Source organism: Phalacrocorax aristotelis, chromosome 14 (genome assembly GCF_949628215.1).
Source record: "Phalacrocorax aristotelis chromosome 14, bGulAri2.1, whole genome shotgun sequence".
NCBI classification, from domain to species: Eukaryota; Metazoa; Chordata; class Aves; order Suliformes; family Phalacrocoracidae; genus Phalacrocorax; species Phalacrocorax aristotelis.
The window spans coordinates 13,728,882-13,745,325 of record NC_134289.1 but is presented as its reverse complement, the minus strand read 5'-3'; the positions used below and the strand labels follow the sequence as shown (position 1 = coordinate 13,745,325).

The 16,444-nt window shown below is 41.3% G+C and overlaps 1 protein-coding gene across 1 annotated transcript in view; it reads right to left on the bottom strand.

Annotated features, from left to right (window-relative positions):
• Positions 1 to 8,789: 8,789 nt before the first annotated feature.
• ZCCHC24 (zinc finger CCHC-type containing 24) overlaps positions 8,790 to 16,444 on the bottom strand; it is a 116,035-nt gene continuing 108,380 nt past the window's right edge. The window contains exon 4 of the mRNA XM_075109298.1: positions 8,790 to 12,269. Coding sequence (XP_074965399.1) covers positions 12,156 to 12,269 — 114 coding nt within the window. The 3' untranslated portion in view covers positions 8,790 to 12,155. The remainder of the gene's footprint in view (positions 12,270 to 16,444) is intronic.

Below are 16,444 nucleotides of genomic sequence, written 5' to 3'. Positions count from 1 at the left end.
CTTGTACAGAGATGGGCAGAGATATTTATGGCAGAAAAGATAAATTGCAAAGTGTTTCTCAACCCAGGTCTCGTGCTCTCCTCACAGCTCCTGCGCGTTTTTACTCACACAGGAGCGCCTCAGGACTCTGAACAGCATGAGGGGCTGTCTGGGCGTGAAGCTGTAGCCCTGGAGTTAAAGCCATCATTTAAGATCGGCGCAGGCTAACCAAGCTCCACAATAATCCGGGATGTCCTCGGCTGTGGCTCGGTGCTGGGCAGAAGGGCATAGTGAGGCATGGCTGAAACCCATCATGGAAGCCCAACATGCCTCGGCTGCCTCCTCTCCGTGTCACGGCACGGCACAAGGCTCAGCCAGAGCCCACGACCTCATCCTTATAAGCTCCATTTACCGGACCTATAGGAGGCTAGGAGATGCTTAAACACCTCTTAGAAATTTTACTTGACTCAGTAAATTCCTTTGTGACCCCAGAAACCATACGGTGAGACTAATTGAGGGCTAAACCTTATCCTGCCACGTGGAGAGCCAGAGCGGGCGGCGTGGCCCAGCGAGCAGGAATGCCGTGCGTGAATGCATTTAAAATAACTCTGAACACAGCTAATTAGGACCAGCTTTTCAACCAAAAGTATCTGCAATGAATTTAAAGAAAAGAAAACCCAAAAGATAAAAACCTAGCTGCAGTAGCGCAATATTCACTTGTAGACTACAAATTACGGTGGTGTTTCAATCAGTTTCCTGCCAATTAGCCCAACCGAGGGCACATGTAGGTGAGCCGCGAGGTTTTCTTCCAAAGCATGAATGCTGGGGAACTAAAGGGTATTTCCTTGGGCATGTTTGTCCGAGCCTGCCCGAACAACCGGCAGGTGCCTGATGGGTGCCGTGCAAGTGTTTCCTTACATAAGTATTTTTAACTTATATGAAGTTTAAAACATTCCTATATGGCAGCTCCTACCGTCACACAAAAAATAGTCCTCTCAGGCCAGCCCGGCAATCAGACCAGCACCTACTCTGATATCGTCTTTCCTATAATAGCTTAATGAGGGAAAAGCTACTAAACATAGGCAATCAGCCTTCTGGTGGCGTCACCTCTTCCTGCTGGCTACTTCAGTGCTTTGGGACTTCCTGAGCCAGGGTTGCATCTTCGTGGTTAATAACCCTTACAGGATTTTAAAATTATTATGATTTTTACTTTTTATGTGGTTTTGATCTCATTTATTCTTTTGACAGCTAGAATATCCCATGACTATGAATTTCAGTCTGCTGTGTGAAATTTTTGTTTTAATGATGTTACCTGAGATAATTTTATCCAAAATTCCCTGCTTCTAGAAGGAAAACATTGTAGAAGCAATGAATATTTCCTCCCTCATTTGTGTCATTTATTATTATGTTATAGGCCACTATCACATCCATCCTCAGTGATCTCTTTCCCAGGAGATGGAGGCCTTGTGCAAAGTCTCCTTTCTCAGGGAAACTATTTGTTGCCTTTCATCATTCCTGATTTTTTGGACTCCTGTTTTATCCTTTCAGAGAGATAAGGATCACATAATGATAGTTTTTGTTTCCTTTCCTGTCCCTACTTCCAAACCCTCTATTTGCCTCCTTTTTTATAAACTCTTATGACCATTGAGTTGAATTATCCAAAATAACACCGTGTGCTTATCCTGACTGTTACTAGCTAATTTAAACTCTGTTACTGAATATGCTCTATTTGGGGTGTCTTTCACCGAGCGTCAGGGACTCTGTCAGCTACTACATGTTTGGTTTTGCTTTTGTTGCTCTGAATCAGTGAATCGTTGTTCATCTCCCTATGGAAGATTGGTTTAATGAAGTTGGTTCAGTTCCTCCAAATCCTGAAAGACATTGGTGTCAGTGGGTACCTGTTGTCTTTATTTAACTCAGTCACTTTTACCTCAGTTTAGTTAAAGGAATGCAAACACATGGGGTAGCCAAATGGCCAATGAAGTAACTACACGTTAGACCACATAGCTGGGCAAGGTATTACTTCATATGTGCAATCACTGCATTCAGAAATTGTCTGGCACATTCAGAAACCTCAGCAGCGTATGTTGGAAAGCAGTTTGAGTTGGTTCATTACAACGCGCGCTGGTCATGTTTGTCCCACAAAGCTTACTTTTGCATATTTCCTCGATGAAATTCCTACAGCTGCCTAACCCATAACCATGCTGAGATTACAATTACTGTGAACATTAAAATGAGAGTTATTTGTCTCTCCTAGACAGGAATTGACCTGTCCTTTGCCTCCCAGCTGCCCACGAGGATTCCTGGTGGTGGCACCGATGCCTTTGCCCTTTTTCCTCATCGTGCTGTCGGGGAGGGCTGCTTGGTTCTGCGCTGCAGCAGACACAGCCAGGCGGGAAGCGCCTGCACCTGGGGAGGAGCTGGTGCCCCCACAGCTGGCCAGCACAGCTGAAGCCCCCCAGCAATCAGGAGCAGCAGCCAATATAAGAGAGGTGGAGGGAAAGGAGGCCCCTTCCTGCTCTCTGACTTGGTACCTGAAGGTCCTCAACAAAGGTATTTTTTTTCCTATGCTAGTGGTATTTTTTTGTTTATCACTGTTTTATTTACAAGCAGTGAGTTTTGAGGTCTTGTTTCCTATTATCTTTGCAGTGTTTTCCTGCATTATTACTTCTCTAAGTTTTGCTGGCTAAAATCAAATTGAGTAAAAATATGTCTGTCTCCTTGGAAGGCCATTGAGTTTTATCTCCTTGTTATGTTGCAAAGCTGTAGGGAAACCTTATAAAAAGCTAGCTGCAGTTAGCTTTTCCGTGCTTGCTGCTTAGATGTGTTCAGAAACTGTGTAAAAGAAAGCTTTCTTATAGCATTCTCGTTGTGGCATTCTCGTTTCTGTTCTCAGCTGGTGAAAAGGAGGCTAGGGTACAAAATAAAAGAAAGTCTTTGGCTTGCACCCTACTCCACTTAAAACACCCGTAAAGTTTTTGGCTAGGATTTGCTTTCCTTGTAGGCATGGGTTTTGGTTGGGTTAGCTGGGCATGTAAGCTCCATTTTTAGACTTTTCTTTTTTAAAAAAGGAAAAAAATATCCATGATGATTGCATTTTTGTTTGGTATAGAAGCAAAGTCTCCCAAGAATGCCCAGGCTTGCTGCTGCCTCTCTGGTGTCCTCGTGGGCCCCGAGTTGTATGCCTGGGCAGTGCTTTTAAACTGCTGTGGCTGATGGTGTTCTGCTCTCTTGCAGAGGAGTGTTGGCTGTCTCTGCTCACCTGGGCTGCAAATCAGCGATCCTGTAAGTCCTCACAAATGTGATTGCCTCAGCTGCAGTTTTGGCCCTTTGGAAAAAGACCCAGTAATGCTGACTGAGGTAGGTGTTTCTCAGCATGTTCAGTTACTAAAAATTGTCTCCTGGCATTTGTAAAAGGATTGTGAGAGGTATTTATCTACTGTGTTATTTGTTTAATCTAGGTATTATTTATATCAAGGCCAGTTTCCTCAGTTTTGTTTTTTTCTGAAGTATTTTTGAGATACAGATGGTGAAGAAGAGCAACTGTGTTACTTCCAGTAAAACAGAAGTGGTCAGTGAGTAGGTGTGGGCCCAACAGCTGGTGTTAGAGACAGGAGGTTGCAAATGATCTGTTTCTCAAGTTCAGAAAAGCAAAGCCAAATGCTGTAATCTATTTTTTTCAGGATCAAAAACTAACTAGGTAGTAGAAAAGACCTGACTGTCAGCATTCAGCCCTTGGCGTTCCACGTTCCTGTGTTGCCAATGTCTCTTGTGTACACCCTTCAGAGGCGTATGGAGAAAGGAGGAGCCTTTTTAATGTATTTGACTTGTGTTGTATGGCAGAGAATGATTCGTGTATGGGGGCCTTGAGCAAGACTACCCGAGTTTAACGCACAGTTGGAATCTAGTCTAGATCTTATCCCTGCTAATATACTGGGAGGATCCGAGATGGGGGTTTTGATGTGATTGTGACCAACTTCAAAAATAGTAACCGTAGTGTACTATTTAACTGGTAGTACCATGAAGAATAATGAAACAGCTTTTCATTTCTAAGTATCAATGGTATATGAAATCTGTTATGGAATCCCTGTTATTTTTCTTAAAGTGGGAATTATTTGGCCCTTCTGCGACGAGCAGGGTGTTGCATTGTTTCCTGACCTCATTCACATAGAGCAGGAAGGCGAAGCGCTTGGCAATGAAAAACGAGGGAAAAGTAGTTTGATCATTTTTGACGCCATATTGTTTGTGTTAATTTACTTTTGTTTTAAACATGAAAGTTATTTCTTTGAGGAATCATAGAAAATGTGGTAATAGGGAGCTAGGGCTTTGCAGTTGGTCTACTTGGCTTTTTTTTTCCTGGTCTCAGTGGAGTGCTAAATTTGAGGTGTTGGCATTTGGGGAACCCCCCAGTTCTTCTGGTGGAAAGATGTATTTCAGTTCTGAGCTTGGCTTTGTGGCTTGTGCTTGCTATGGGAACAGTGCTACTGGCAAACTTTATATTGAAGAGCAGTATGCTTTGTTTTTTCAAACAATAATTTACCAACTAGCTCTGAATACATGGTTTTCCTTTCCATGCGGTTCAGCTGGGAGGATGTCCTTCATTTGATAAAATAGTCACTTTTTTCAGGGCTTTAGAATTGCATGATTCCTTGGCCAACCTCCTCTCCCCCCTTCCCCCCAGTGCATACCAATGCACACATGTGAGTGTGCGTTCTTGCTCTCTCTCATGCGGGCTGAATGAGAAGAACACCCAAACCTTCCCAGAAATCAGGCTGGCTGTGTGATATAAATGGTGTCACTGTGGTAAAGAACGCCGTGTTTGTAGGGGTGATCAGGCACAGAACAACTGTGTGCTGGTGTGTCTGCTAAAAGTGTTCTGTTTGTTTTAAATGGAGGGGATCTCTCATGTTACAGGGAGGATGCCTAAAGTCCAAAGTTAATTTCATGATATCCTTATTTTAACTTCCAATCACAACAGTATTGGCAGTCCCAAAAAATTGCTTGCCATTGAACTTTGGGGATGTGAGAAGAGCAGTGCTAAGAAGCAACAAGCATTTAGTGGGTCTAGCCCTTGCCAACATTTAGTGTTCACAAAGAATGAATTAGATCCAATCCCCTAAATTGTAAGTGATATAGCTTAATGACATTAAAAAATGATGTATGTTATTTTTCATTATAGCAACTTTCTGGCACTTAAACTTTCCTACCCAACTATTATGGATAGAAGCATACTGTGTCTGATGGTAAGAGGTTTTTCCTTCAGAAGAATACAAGACAATATCAGGCTGGTAAAAACTAGGAGCTAGCACCGTTAACCCAAGCTGCCCCACCAGCTGAGGAGACTCGGGGTGGAGTGCTCTCAGCCAGATGCGACCAGGCAGCTCAGGGACTTGGCTGCGGTGGAGGAACTCTTTTCCACGTGGTCTGGGTCCTGGTTTTCTGGGGCAGGTATGCACCACAAAGACCAGGCTGTGGGTGGCCTGTCCATAATGGGGAGCCCAATGCAGCTGGTAGTAAAATGTCAAAGGAAGGCGTGTTCAAGAAAACCATACCACGCTCTTTCTGGGTTTTTTTGCAGTACTTTAATACAGCATTAAAATGCTAGAATACTAGAGGAAAGCTGTATACTATCCAGCAAATAAGGCACATGTCGGAATGCCATTTTATGGACGATCCACAACAGAGGTTTTACAGTCTCTTCAGCAACACAGTCACCAGATGAGCAAGCTGTCATCTTGCTTGCTGAAGCAGAACTGGTACCTCTGAGGCCTTTGTCCATAGGTTTTGTTTGTTTTAGCTGTACAAGTTTATTAACAGTTAAAGAAAAAGAAATTATACAAATTGCCAACTGAATCTGACAAGGTCAGTGGGTACAGCTAAACAAGTGTAATAATAATTAGGTTAATTTTTTTAAAGCTGAAGAAGTTCATAAGATACAGTGTTAGTTTTAGTACTAGTACACAACGCAGTGAGCGCTGTACTAAATAACCTTTTAAAGGAAACAAGAATCCAGTACAGGGTTGGGCAGAACTCCCATTTTAGCATGGTAAAATATCAAACTAAAACCCAATCCTTCATAATATAATCAAACTACATGAAATGTAAAGTGTAAAAATGCTTCAAATACGTGCACATGCATATCCTATATTGCTATGAGTGCTAATTAAAATAAACATAAACCCCTACAATAATCTACTTCAATCCTTCTCTTACATCCTTTGACTGATATTATTGCTGTAGCCGATACTGCATAGCTGAGCTCACAGTCTGCAAAGAGTTGTGAAAGTCAAGTTGTCAAACAGCGTCCCAACCAACTCTTCCCCTCTGGTTGCGGGACAGGAAAGAACCACCGTTTGAAACCCAACGCTTGTGCTTCGGAGTTTCTGAAAGCCGGGTTTCAACGGTGCTGTCAGCATCTTCTGTGTCTCTCACAAGGCCATAAAGTGACAGTATACTGTTAATTGCTCCTCACTTGCTATATGTCTAGTGATAGCTTTTTCTAGCAATCCTTCCCCAAATACACATAAATAAACTGTATAAGCATTTTCATATAAGTCTAAGCACTTGAATAATACATTGGTTACTTAATACTGATATTTTCATCCAAGGATAACAAAAAACAATATGGCTTAAAGAATTGCAAGGTTTTTTGTCAGAATTATGTACCAACTTTCATATAATATTTTATGTAGACAATATTTCCTTCTTAATGTAGTTCTGTTGCATACTTTATACAGACAAAAGCATTGTAAAAAAAAAAAAGTAAATTACTTCCATAAATATTTTCTTGAGGATACATCCTTAGTTCTGCAAAATACTTAAGAAAACTCTTACCTCTGTTAGTATCCTAGTTGAGAGGAAGGCCCTTCTGAAAGCTTCCAAATTGTAAAAACTTTTCCTCAAAAAACAAACAATACTTTTTTTAAAAAGGCCCTCAAATATATACAGAAAAGTTACTGCAAAGAGTTTCCAGATAAGATAACAATTCAGTATTACAAGAAATATTTGTAACCATTCAAAAATTTTAACATCTAAAAAGGTTTCCAAAATACACACATAGTATTAAAAAAAAAAATTGAAAGAAACTCTATGTCAAGTATAACTCAAGATAAATACACATCTGCAAGTAAAACTGTAAAATACTTCATACAGGGGTAAACATTTATATCAATCTTCTATAGCTAGTAACTGCACACGATTGTCCCTTTGAAATTCATCCTAGAAACACAAACCATCATCCCTATATCTAAGGTCTCAAACAGCCCTCTGAGCACTTCAGCAATATAGCAAACTGAATGCACAGCAGTGGTTTTGCTGACAGGAAAGAGATACAGGTTGAAGCCCAGTCGGGAGTGGAGTGATAACTTAAAGAATGATTTTTGTTCTATGGGGACAGTTCCATCACATTTTAAAATGTGTTGGCAAAGGCAAATGGAAAATGTATGTCAATTCACTTAACTTGGAACACATGGGGCGATCTATTGCATTCTGTTCAGCGGGCAACCCTTGGGATCAATACTAGAAAAAAAAAAAAAATTCTGCGTGACTGCAGGGCAGAGAGGACTAATCTATGAAGTCTGACATTTCCAAAGGCTCTTAACTTTTAATGTTTTAAGTAGTTTTATTTTTGGAGTAACTGCTAGAGCGTCACAGGTGTGCAACCTGTGGATAATCTAAATTTCATGTTATATAAAAAGGTAATAATGTAGAGAATACTTCTCGGCATAAGGCTTCTCTCAGACATACGTAACTTCACATTTTTAGTTTACAAACTAAGTCCCATATAATGGGGAACTTCAAAATACACCTATTTTCAGAAATAATATATACTCTTGTGTATTTATCTGAAATTAAAAAGCAACTTTGAGACGAAAAGGCCTCAAACTTTGCTTGCGTGGCATCATTTTAGGTCTGTGGTAGCAGCAGTAGAAACTGGCTAAAATGGGGCTATCCTTTAAACTACAGGGATTTTTCTTCATTACTATTAAATGAAGTATTCATAACAACTTCACTGGAGCCGCGTCAAATTAAAGCAGCGAAAAACCTACACCACACATTTCAAATCACTGATACTTTTCTCCAGAGCAGTGCCAATGCCAAGGACAAATTCCATGTGAAATGTTCTGACCGACTGAGGAAACAAATTGTGTTTAGTTGGGTTTTTTTTTTAAGAAAGAAATGAAAGTTTAAAAATCTCCAAAGAGGGGGAAAAGAAAAAAAAAAAAAAGTGCTGGATGGGTTTGGTAGGCAGGCAGGCAACAGCAAGCACCTGAGGTTAAAAATCCCGTTTGCCAAATAAATGCACAGAGCCAAATTTCTCTCAGGTAGAGCCCTAAAGAATACTCAAGTCAGGGAAGCCTGCGTTGATTTACAACTCCTTACTGATGTTCGCTTTGCTTCTAGTAGGACTGTCTAAAAATGCCTTCGAGGATTACTAGCTGATGCTCTAAATGCGGAGCTGGTTAAAGAGAACATCAGAAAGCATTCAGAAAAACCTAAAAGGTAAATCAACTCATCCTCTTTCCAGTCAAAAATCTGAATTTTTAAGTTTTTTCCAATTTGGAAAGAGTTAGTTAGGTCTCGAGGTGAATTACCTTGGGGCGGGGAAAGAGAAGAAATCTACATTTTGTAATCAATGGTGGGGTTTTTTCCCTTTTTTAAAAATCAGAATTCAGAAATTTCCCTTCTGTGCCGTTAACTAAAAGCCAATGGTCATAGCTATTGTACCTTATTTATGCAGATGTGTTTTTCCAGCAACCCACAAACTATATACGGACAAGCACAGACCAAATGCCCAGGGCCCAGTGCTGCAATCCTACGAGCGAACCTGACGCCTGGAGGGACAGAGGAATGCTCCCCCCGCGCGAGCCTGGCGCTGCTGCCTTCCCCACGCGCCATCTTGTTAGGGAGACGAGAAAACAAGGGGGTGTCCTCACAGGGCTGGGGGGAAGGCGGGGTTCAGCCCCGCGGCTGCAGGGGAGGGAGGGTGGTGGCTGCTCCCCGGGGACCCCAGGTCACTCCCCCTCCCCACCCTGCTTTTGGCAGGGATGGCAAGGCAAGCAGGCTGCTTCCAGCCCTGGGCTGCCCAGGACCTGATCGCATCCGCATCCCGCGCCCGGGCAGATTTGCAGTCTAAGAGTTAGGCAGTACAAACTACGGCAGTGTTGTTTCTTGCCTTCCTGTGCATTTTGTTCTTTATTTGCATTTCCCCTACGTAAGTGCAGGAGGAAATCTGTTCTCCTCCTTGTTACTTCAAATATGCTAAAAATTACTTAAATACTTTGTGTGTGTTCTGCCTAGGAAAATATCAATGATATAAATATAGAATTCTTGTAAGTATGCTTTTAAGAATTACTATTCTACGGCTACGGACATTAATTGTTTTAAAGTCGATCACGTGTATTTTTAGGAACCTTACTTTAAAGCACAACCTAAAAAATCCATAAGCTAAAGGCATTGCCATGCAGTGTTGAATATGGATAAATAATTTTTAACTGGGCACTGTCATGAAAATAGCAACAATTGCATATAATGGTATCTTGCAGTTGGTCTTTGTTCAGAACCTGGTGGTGTGTTGTATATTGACATATTTAAATCATGGGATGTGCTGTTTTAGTGATCTAGTGGTTATCATAAGATTTAAATTATTTCAACACATAAAATGGTTGATAGCAACATCTTAAGTTTCAGGGAGAAAATAAATAACATCTTCCCTTATCTTCATCTCAGGGGGCTTCTCTACGTGCCCTTTAGCTGGATGTGAAGCATCAAGGTGATTATTTATTTTGTTCATGTACTATTAAGTGCTCAAGAGGAAAAAAATAGATCTGGTTTAGCATGCGGCTCTTTCAAAAGTACTCATGCTTGGAACAAACTATTGAGATTAATACTAGCAGTCAAGCTTTGAAAATCCACCCCGAGATTTGCCTGGTATTTTCTTATTTTTATTTGTATTGGCAGATTAGTATCTTTTTTCAGAGAATTTGTCTCTAAGGTAATTTCTGAGTCTTAGCATTTTCAAGCGGAAACACTTCCTTTTGCACAAACTGCTTATCTTCACTGAGGCAACTGAACTGTTATTAGTGTTAACTTCCAATAATATTATTTTCAGCTATTTCAGTTGATGGAATTGCCAACTGGGCAAAACTGGTTTCAAAGTGATTAATTTAGTTAATAGTATTTTAGCATTACATAGCGCTTTTCATCCAGTGATGTCAAAACACCTATAGATATTAAGTAAGCCTCACAACTCTCCTGTGAGGTAGCTATACTAAAGTATTATTATCCCCATTTTGCAGTTGGGGAAACTGAGGTCCAGAAGGATCTTGTGACTTGCCCAAAATCAGGGAGCTAATGGGAGAACCGTGGTCAGAAGCCAGGAGTCCCAATACTTATCCATTGCTCCAACTACTAGGCTGGATCACTTGGGCTACCCATAAATAATGCGGTTGGTGAGATATGTACGTTACATTACCGCCAGAATAAGCAGGAACAATTTTTCCCTGCTTATAGCAAAGCAAAGAAATGGCAAAAGTTTCACCCTAGAGCGAATTCATAAAGAGCTTCCCATTTCCTCTATGAATGCTCACTGTAAGATTTCAATTTGCTTTACAAGAGCTTGACTGTCCATACCGGTAACATCCTGCTATAACTTGGCATAAACCCCCCTCTGTCTTAGCGTTATGGAATTAATCCTCAAAACAAATTTAATTCACATCAAGTTATTTAGGATTTAAAGTACTCCCACTAAGTATCATTCACACAAATCAATCTCTCTAAAGGAAACTTCATAAAAATAGAAGTTGTTGATTAAAAAAACAAAACAAAAAACCAAACAAACATAATCCCTGTAATTTTTTTAGTGAATAATGCAAGTGAATTGCTCGTTGTGTCCTTTCGCCAATGTACTCTTACGTAGGCAAACAAACAGGATACTGTCTCGAGGTACTTTCAGTTCATGATATTTCCCAATCCCTGATGAGATATTTCTTTGCAGCAGGATGCTCCTGCACAAAGTTCTACCTGAAATGGGACAACAAAAGTTAACTCCTACATATCTCCTCAGGTATGTAGGTGTTTTAGGAAGACATAAAGAGGGAAGGTTATATAGAGGGTTCTCCATGCCTCATAACACCCCTATGGCTAACAGGTTTTATGCTATTACAAATTTGTACAGTAGAAAACAGGACATAAAAATATTTCCAGAAAGTGGCTTTAAAACTATTATAAACAGTAAGTTTGGCTAATCTTTCAATTAAGGGTTTCAGGGGCAGTTTTAAGTATTCTTATCCCCCCTTATTCACAGTAAATTTAGTGTGCTCGTGGCCTAATGAACAGCCCATACACATACAGGGACCATTTCAGCGGGATTATATGACAAGAGAAGGATCTGGTAGTCGCACAAGCAAGCCAATTTTGTCTCCTCCAAAAAACCTCTTGGAATCCTTCCTGGTGCTCTGGGTCCCATTATGGCATTCCCTTTCTACCCAACCCACACCCTCAAACAATTATTCACTTTTTTTTTTGCCACGTCCTGCAAAAAATGATTTTGCCTAAGCCCTGCCCAAGCGATGGTAACAAATAGAAAAAGTCCAAGAAAGCAGCAGCACAAAATTCTCAGACTTTCTAAAACCGGGAAAACAATAATTTTCCTTCTTTTATGCTGTGGCTTGTCTCATCTTCCTTTGTCTTGTCATATAATAGGAATAGCGTTCACGTCGTGGGCGAGTGCTTGCAATTAGTGGCCCCACAACTATTTAACCTCTGCAAAAGCCAGACATATAACATATATTCCTTGTGAATATTATACCTTGCCTATTGAATAGTACTTCATTTCACCTGGCCATGATATAGGGTCTGTGTAAACAATCAGCAGAACCTGAAACCGCGGTTCTGTTGTGAACACCATCGGTAACGCTTTATATATGTGTGTGTACATATATATATAAATTTACATATATATGTATGTATACAAATCATAGTCCTGTAAATACCTGTTGCATGCGTGCGCACGCACAGGAGAAATGTTACATTCTATTAATGGTAAGGCATATTATTATATAGGCAATATTGGCAATTATTTTAGCTTTTATCTTGTTTTGTTGTGTTGCTGTTGATCGTGTGCTGCCAGAGGATCTTTAAGGATGATGGGGACGGGAAGAGGCCACTTGGAAGGTTTATTGCACACGGCGGCAGTAGTAGCCCAAAACTTTGCACTTCTCACACAGGTGCTGGGGATGTTCTTTGCTCTGATCCGAAACATCCAGGCCGTCCGGCTTTTCCAGGGGTCTCTGCAGTGAAGGGAAGGAAATCAGATGAGATCCAAGGTTTTGTCACTGTTACTCTTGATTATGCATGTGAAGCCTACTTTTAGCCTTAATGGAGCTTTCTCCTAGTAATTATAGAAGTACTGCATTTTTTTCCTGAAGGGATGAAATATTTCCTCAGCTCTGCATTGGTTCAGAGCGGCCTCACAACCTAATGTCACCCTTCTTCGTAAAGGTGGTGGCAACTTTGTTGTAGACAAATTACTAAAAGACCCAAACTGGGGACTATATTTATGAAAGCAGTAACTCAGAAGGGTTTATTCTCTCGGCTCCGGTAACTGAGATGTCCCAAAGGCATTAACGCCTCACGCACGGGAATCCCGTTACCCAGCAGTGCCAGCGGGGGTTACCGATGCTAGGATTAGCTGCTGTGACAAGAAAACTCTTACCCGTGCACAGGTATTAAATAGCTAAATGAGGTTTTCCCAATACTCAGACCCATACTTCTGAGGCCGAAATTTTTGAAGTAGAGCAGCTGCAAAGCTATTAATAAAAAAAGCCCTAAAAAAGAAAAAAAACCCAAACAAAAACCCCTGACCTCACAACAACCACCCTTTGCCCTGAACCTGAGTATTAATTGACTATATATTTTTAATATCTGTGAAATCACATGGTTGGAGGTGTATGCAGCTAAACAAGGGAGTGAAACCGCTTTATTTTTACTACATCTTTGTTATTTAATTTTCCATGACGTAAAGGGCTTCACAATCATTCTGAAAATAAATACCCATGTTAAATATTGCAGTAAGATTAAGTGGTTGGAAAGTCTAATAGGAGGAGAGGTGATAGACATGTGAGGTAGAACATCGTAAAGTGAACCATTTGTTTGAAAAACAAAAAACCAAACAAAATTCCCTAACCCGTAATTTCTCTGTCTTTGTGAAATGTACCTGACAGCCTATTTCATTTCACAGTGCCCTCCCGTGAAGACAGCGGTTGTTCTATGGGACTGTGGTAGAGACAGCATGTGGTGTGAAACCTGAAAACAAGCCATATGCTTCTCGCTGTTCTCACAGGGATACTAGAATATTCCTTATCTCTTCAAAATATGAGCCTTGGAGCAGGGGGTGGATAAATATAAATCACAAAATTACAGCTATTTATCTTTTCGCACCTTTCCTAAATCTTAAAGAGCTTCCTTTAGCTGTAAAATCTTAGTGCAGCTGATCATCTAAGTTTTTACTTAAGTTCTTCATTCCAAAGCCACCCACCCGAGACCCTGCATAGGAAGAACAGAGACATTCAAAGCCTTTTTTTGGCTATGTAACACTGCAAGAACAGCTCATAATCCAGAGAGTAGAAGGGTTTCTCAGCTCTCTGAATATTTAAAATGAGACAAAATATATTCTGTTACCCTCAACAAGGGATGTCTGCAAATTCTTGCTTGGTTGTATTGGATTGTAAGTGCAACACCTATTATATTGCCCAGCTAGTAGAAACAATATATGGGCGATCGTCAGTGGGTTGTTTCTGATTCAGTGTTCTTACCCATGATATTGCCTGATGTTTCTCTGTCCTGAGCCACATGTTACAACTCTTTGATGTTAACTTCATTTACAATTTAATTGCAAATTGGATTTTCTGTATCAGGTAGGGGCTAGGGAAGGTAGACGGGACCCCTCATCTCCTCAAAGTCCTTTAACCTCCCCCTGCAACCCCACTGAGCTTTGAGTGACTTGTTGGAAGTCTGCACGTTAGGATTTGAGATCAGAACCAGTCTCCTGCAGATCCTGTGTCTAGGCTCGCAGCCCAACCGCTGGTGCAGGCAGTGCTTCTGCCACAACACACACAAGTTGAATAAGTTTATTTGGTTAGAAAAAAACTGCCCTTCTGCCTTTTCTACCACTTATTCCACCAATGTCTGCCCACAAACTTTCTTCAAGAATTTGCATTACATAAATGTAGTCAAAGATAATGCTCAGGTTCAGGAGTCCCAGGAGTTAATTTATGCCCCTCCACGGAGAAATTGAGAGTCTTGAAATGCTACACTTAAAACAGGCTATCCGACTCGGCTCTGATTGCTTCTACATGCTAGCTGTGCTCTGATTAAAGAGAAAAAATACAGCAGTTATCATGTTTATTGATATAAGCCAGATTTTTTTTTTTAATATGCAAGGCCTTGGGAATCATTTTTCCTGGAAATAGTGCAAAGGACATTGGGAATGCCTTGAAGCGCCAAGAGTTTTTGGATGGTTTTCAGAAACAATAGCTCTCCGTGGTTTGCTTTCCCCCTGCGTTGATTGAGCTCAGCTTTTTGGCCTGCAAAGCATTTCGATTTCAGAAATGTTATTGTTACCAGCGTGTTACGACACAGAGGCTGGGGAGAGAGGGGTTACAAACTCAGGAAAGCAGGTTGCCAAGGGCCAGCTGGAAGAAGTGGAGCCGAGCAGAGCCCGGGCTATGTTTCTGGTGAGGCAGTAGAGGGCTGAGGCTTCAAAACTGTCGTGTGCTTGCACGGTTTGTATCCCCAAAACACTTCAACTTTTGCATAAAATGAAGTCCCAGCCTACCTCCATTTGCTGTTTTCTTTTCACTGGTTTCTTGTAAGGCAAAAAGCCCCCATTCAAACACCCTGAGAAGCAACTGTTCTTGTCCTGCTGCTATTTCTGTTAGTAATTGTGGAGGGCTTTAAAGTAATAACCTTACACTCATGCAACCTTTCTTATACCATGTTAAAAGGGAAGGATGTTTGAGAGCCAGAGCGCTGTGTGTCCCCGTACGTTGGACGTCCTTGGGCAATCCTCACCGGCTTTGGCGTGGTGGAAGCAGAGGGGAAGGAGAAGATGCTGGCGCGAGAGGGGTGCGGCGGGGTCGGGCTGCTGCATGCTGTGCGTTGGTTTTGGGGACTGCCCGAATTATGCAGATGATCTGAATAGCTCAGGTGGCTGTAAGAGTCCTGTGCTGCTGCTGGCAGGCAGCTGAGAGCAGGAAAACTCAGCCATGCGTTTGGAGAGGGTGTGGAGAAGGGGAAGGGGTGTCTGGCTGAAAAAATAATTCCTTTCCTTAAGAAAAGGTGAAATGGAGCTTGTAAAACTTCTGAAAATCCTGCTATGTTTCTCTGGGAAAGGTATACTTTTTTTCCATTAAATGGAGAGTTTAAATATAATACTACAATTTTCATTGTCTTTTTATAAATGTAAGCATCCAGGATTTGGCAGTCCATATTTTCAGTAAAAACTACAGGGATGGGCGCTCAGATTCTTCATTTTAGGGCGCCTTTCTTTAATTTTCTCCTGGTAGTTGCCGGGTGGAAATAATCTTGTGCAGCTCCACCGGGAAAGCATTTGGTGGTAGTGACTAAAGCTGTTGCCTCAGGGGAATGAAGCTGAAATAAATTTAAATTTATATAGCAATTCCTGTCCTGCAAATTAACTTTTGATTATGAACTATTGCTGTCCTGGCCTACATGAACTGAATGAACTCTGCGCTCCCCACAAGTCCGTTAAAAACCCAAACCCCTCAAAACAAAAAGCTCACTCTTAGGAAGTGGTAGGTGTCAGAGAGAACGGCACTAGGACATCCTTGAGGAAAATTGCTTCCACTAAGAAGCAGAATGGAATAATGTGGCTGCTTATGTTTGTATGTAGAAAACTGAAAAATTTTTTGCTGTAGAATGGAACAATTTGATTGCACCACTGATGGATCAAGGATTCCATCACAACTGAAATGTGAGGAAATACTTTTAAATAATTTTCAGGACTCATTACCTCAAATCTTAATGGAGCAAATGAGGTGATTAAATGGCAGACCAGATATGTGAATAGATGTGGATTCTACAACTAGAGCTGGCAGGATAATTGTTAGGTTAACAGTCTTAACGACCCATAGCTAGGTATGCTTCCCTCCAGACACACATGCTATCACGGATTTGTAGATTTTTAGTCCAATAAAAGATTAGGCACTGGGGGAAAAGGATGAAACGTGCATTTTTGAGCAGCAGACCCTCTGCTTTTCTGTCTGCCTGGGGGGAGAAGGGACATTAACAAGGCCCTCAGTTGTCGCTGTGGATCCGAGAGGCAGTGATAAGAAGGCTGCAGATCAGAAGCACGATGCTCAGAGCGAGCAAGCAGCCTCTGTCAGCAGCGTGCCTCTGGGACAGGCCAGCTAGGAATGAATGGTAACTGCATGAGCTAAAGGGT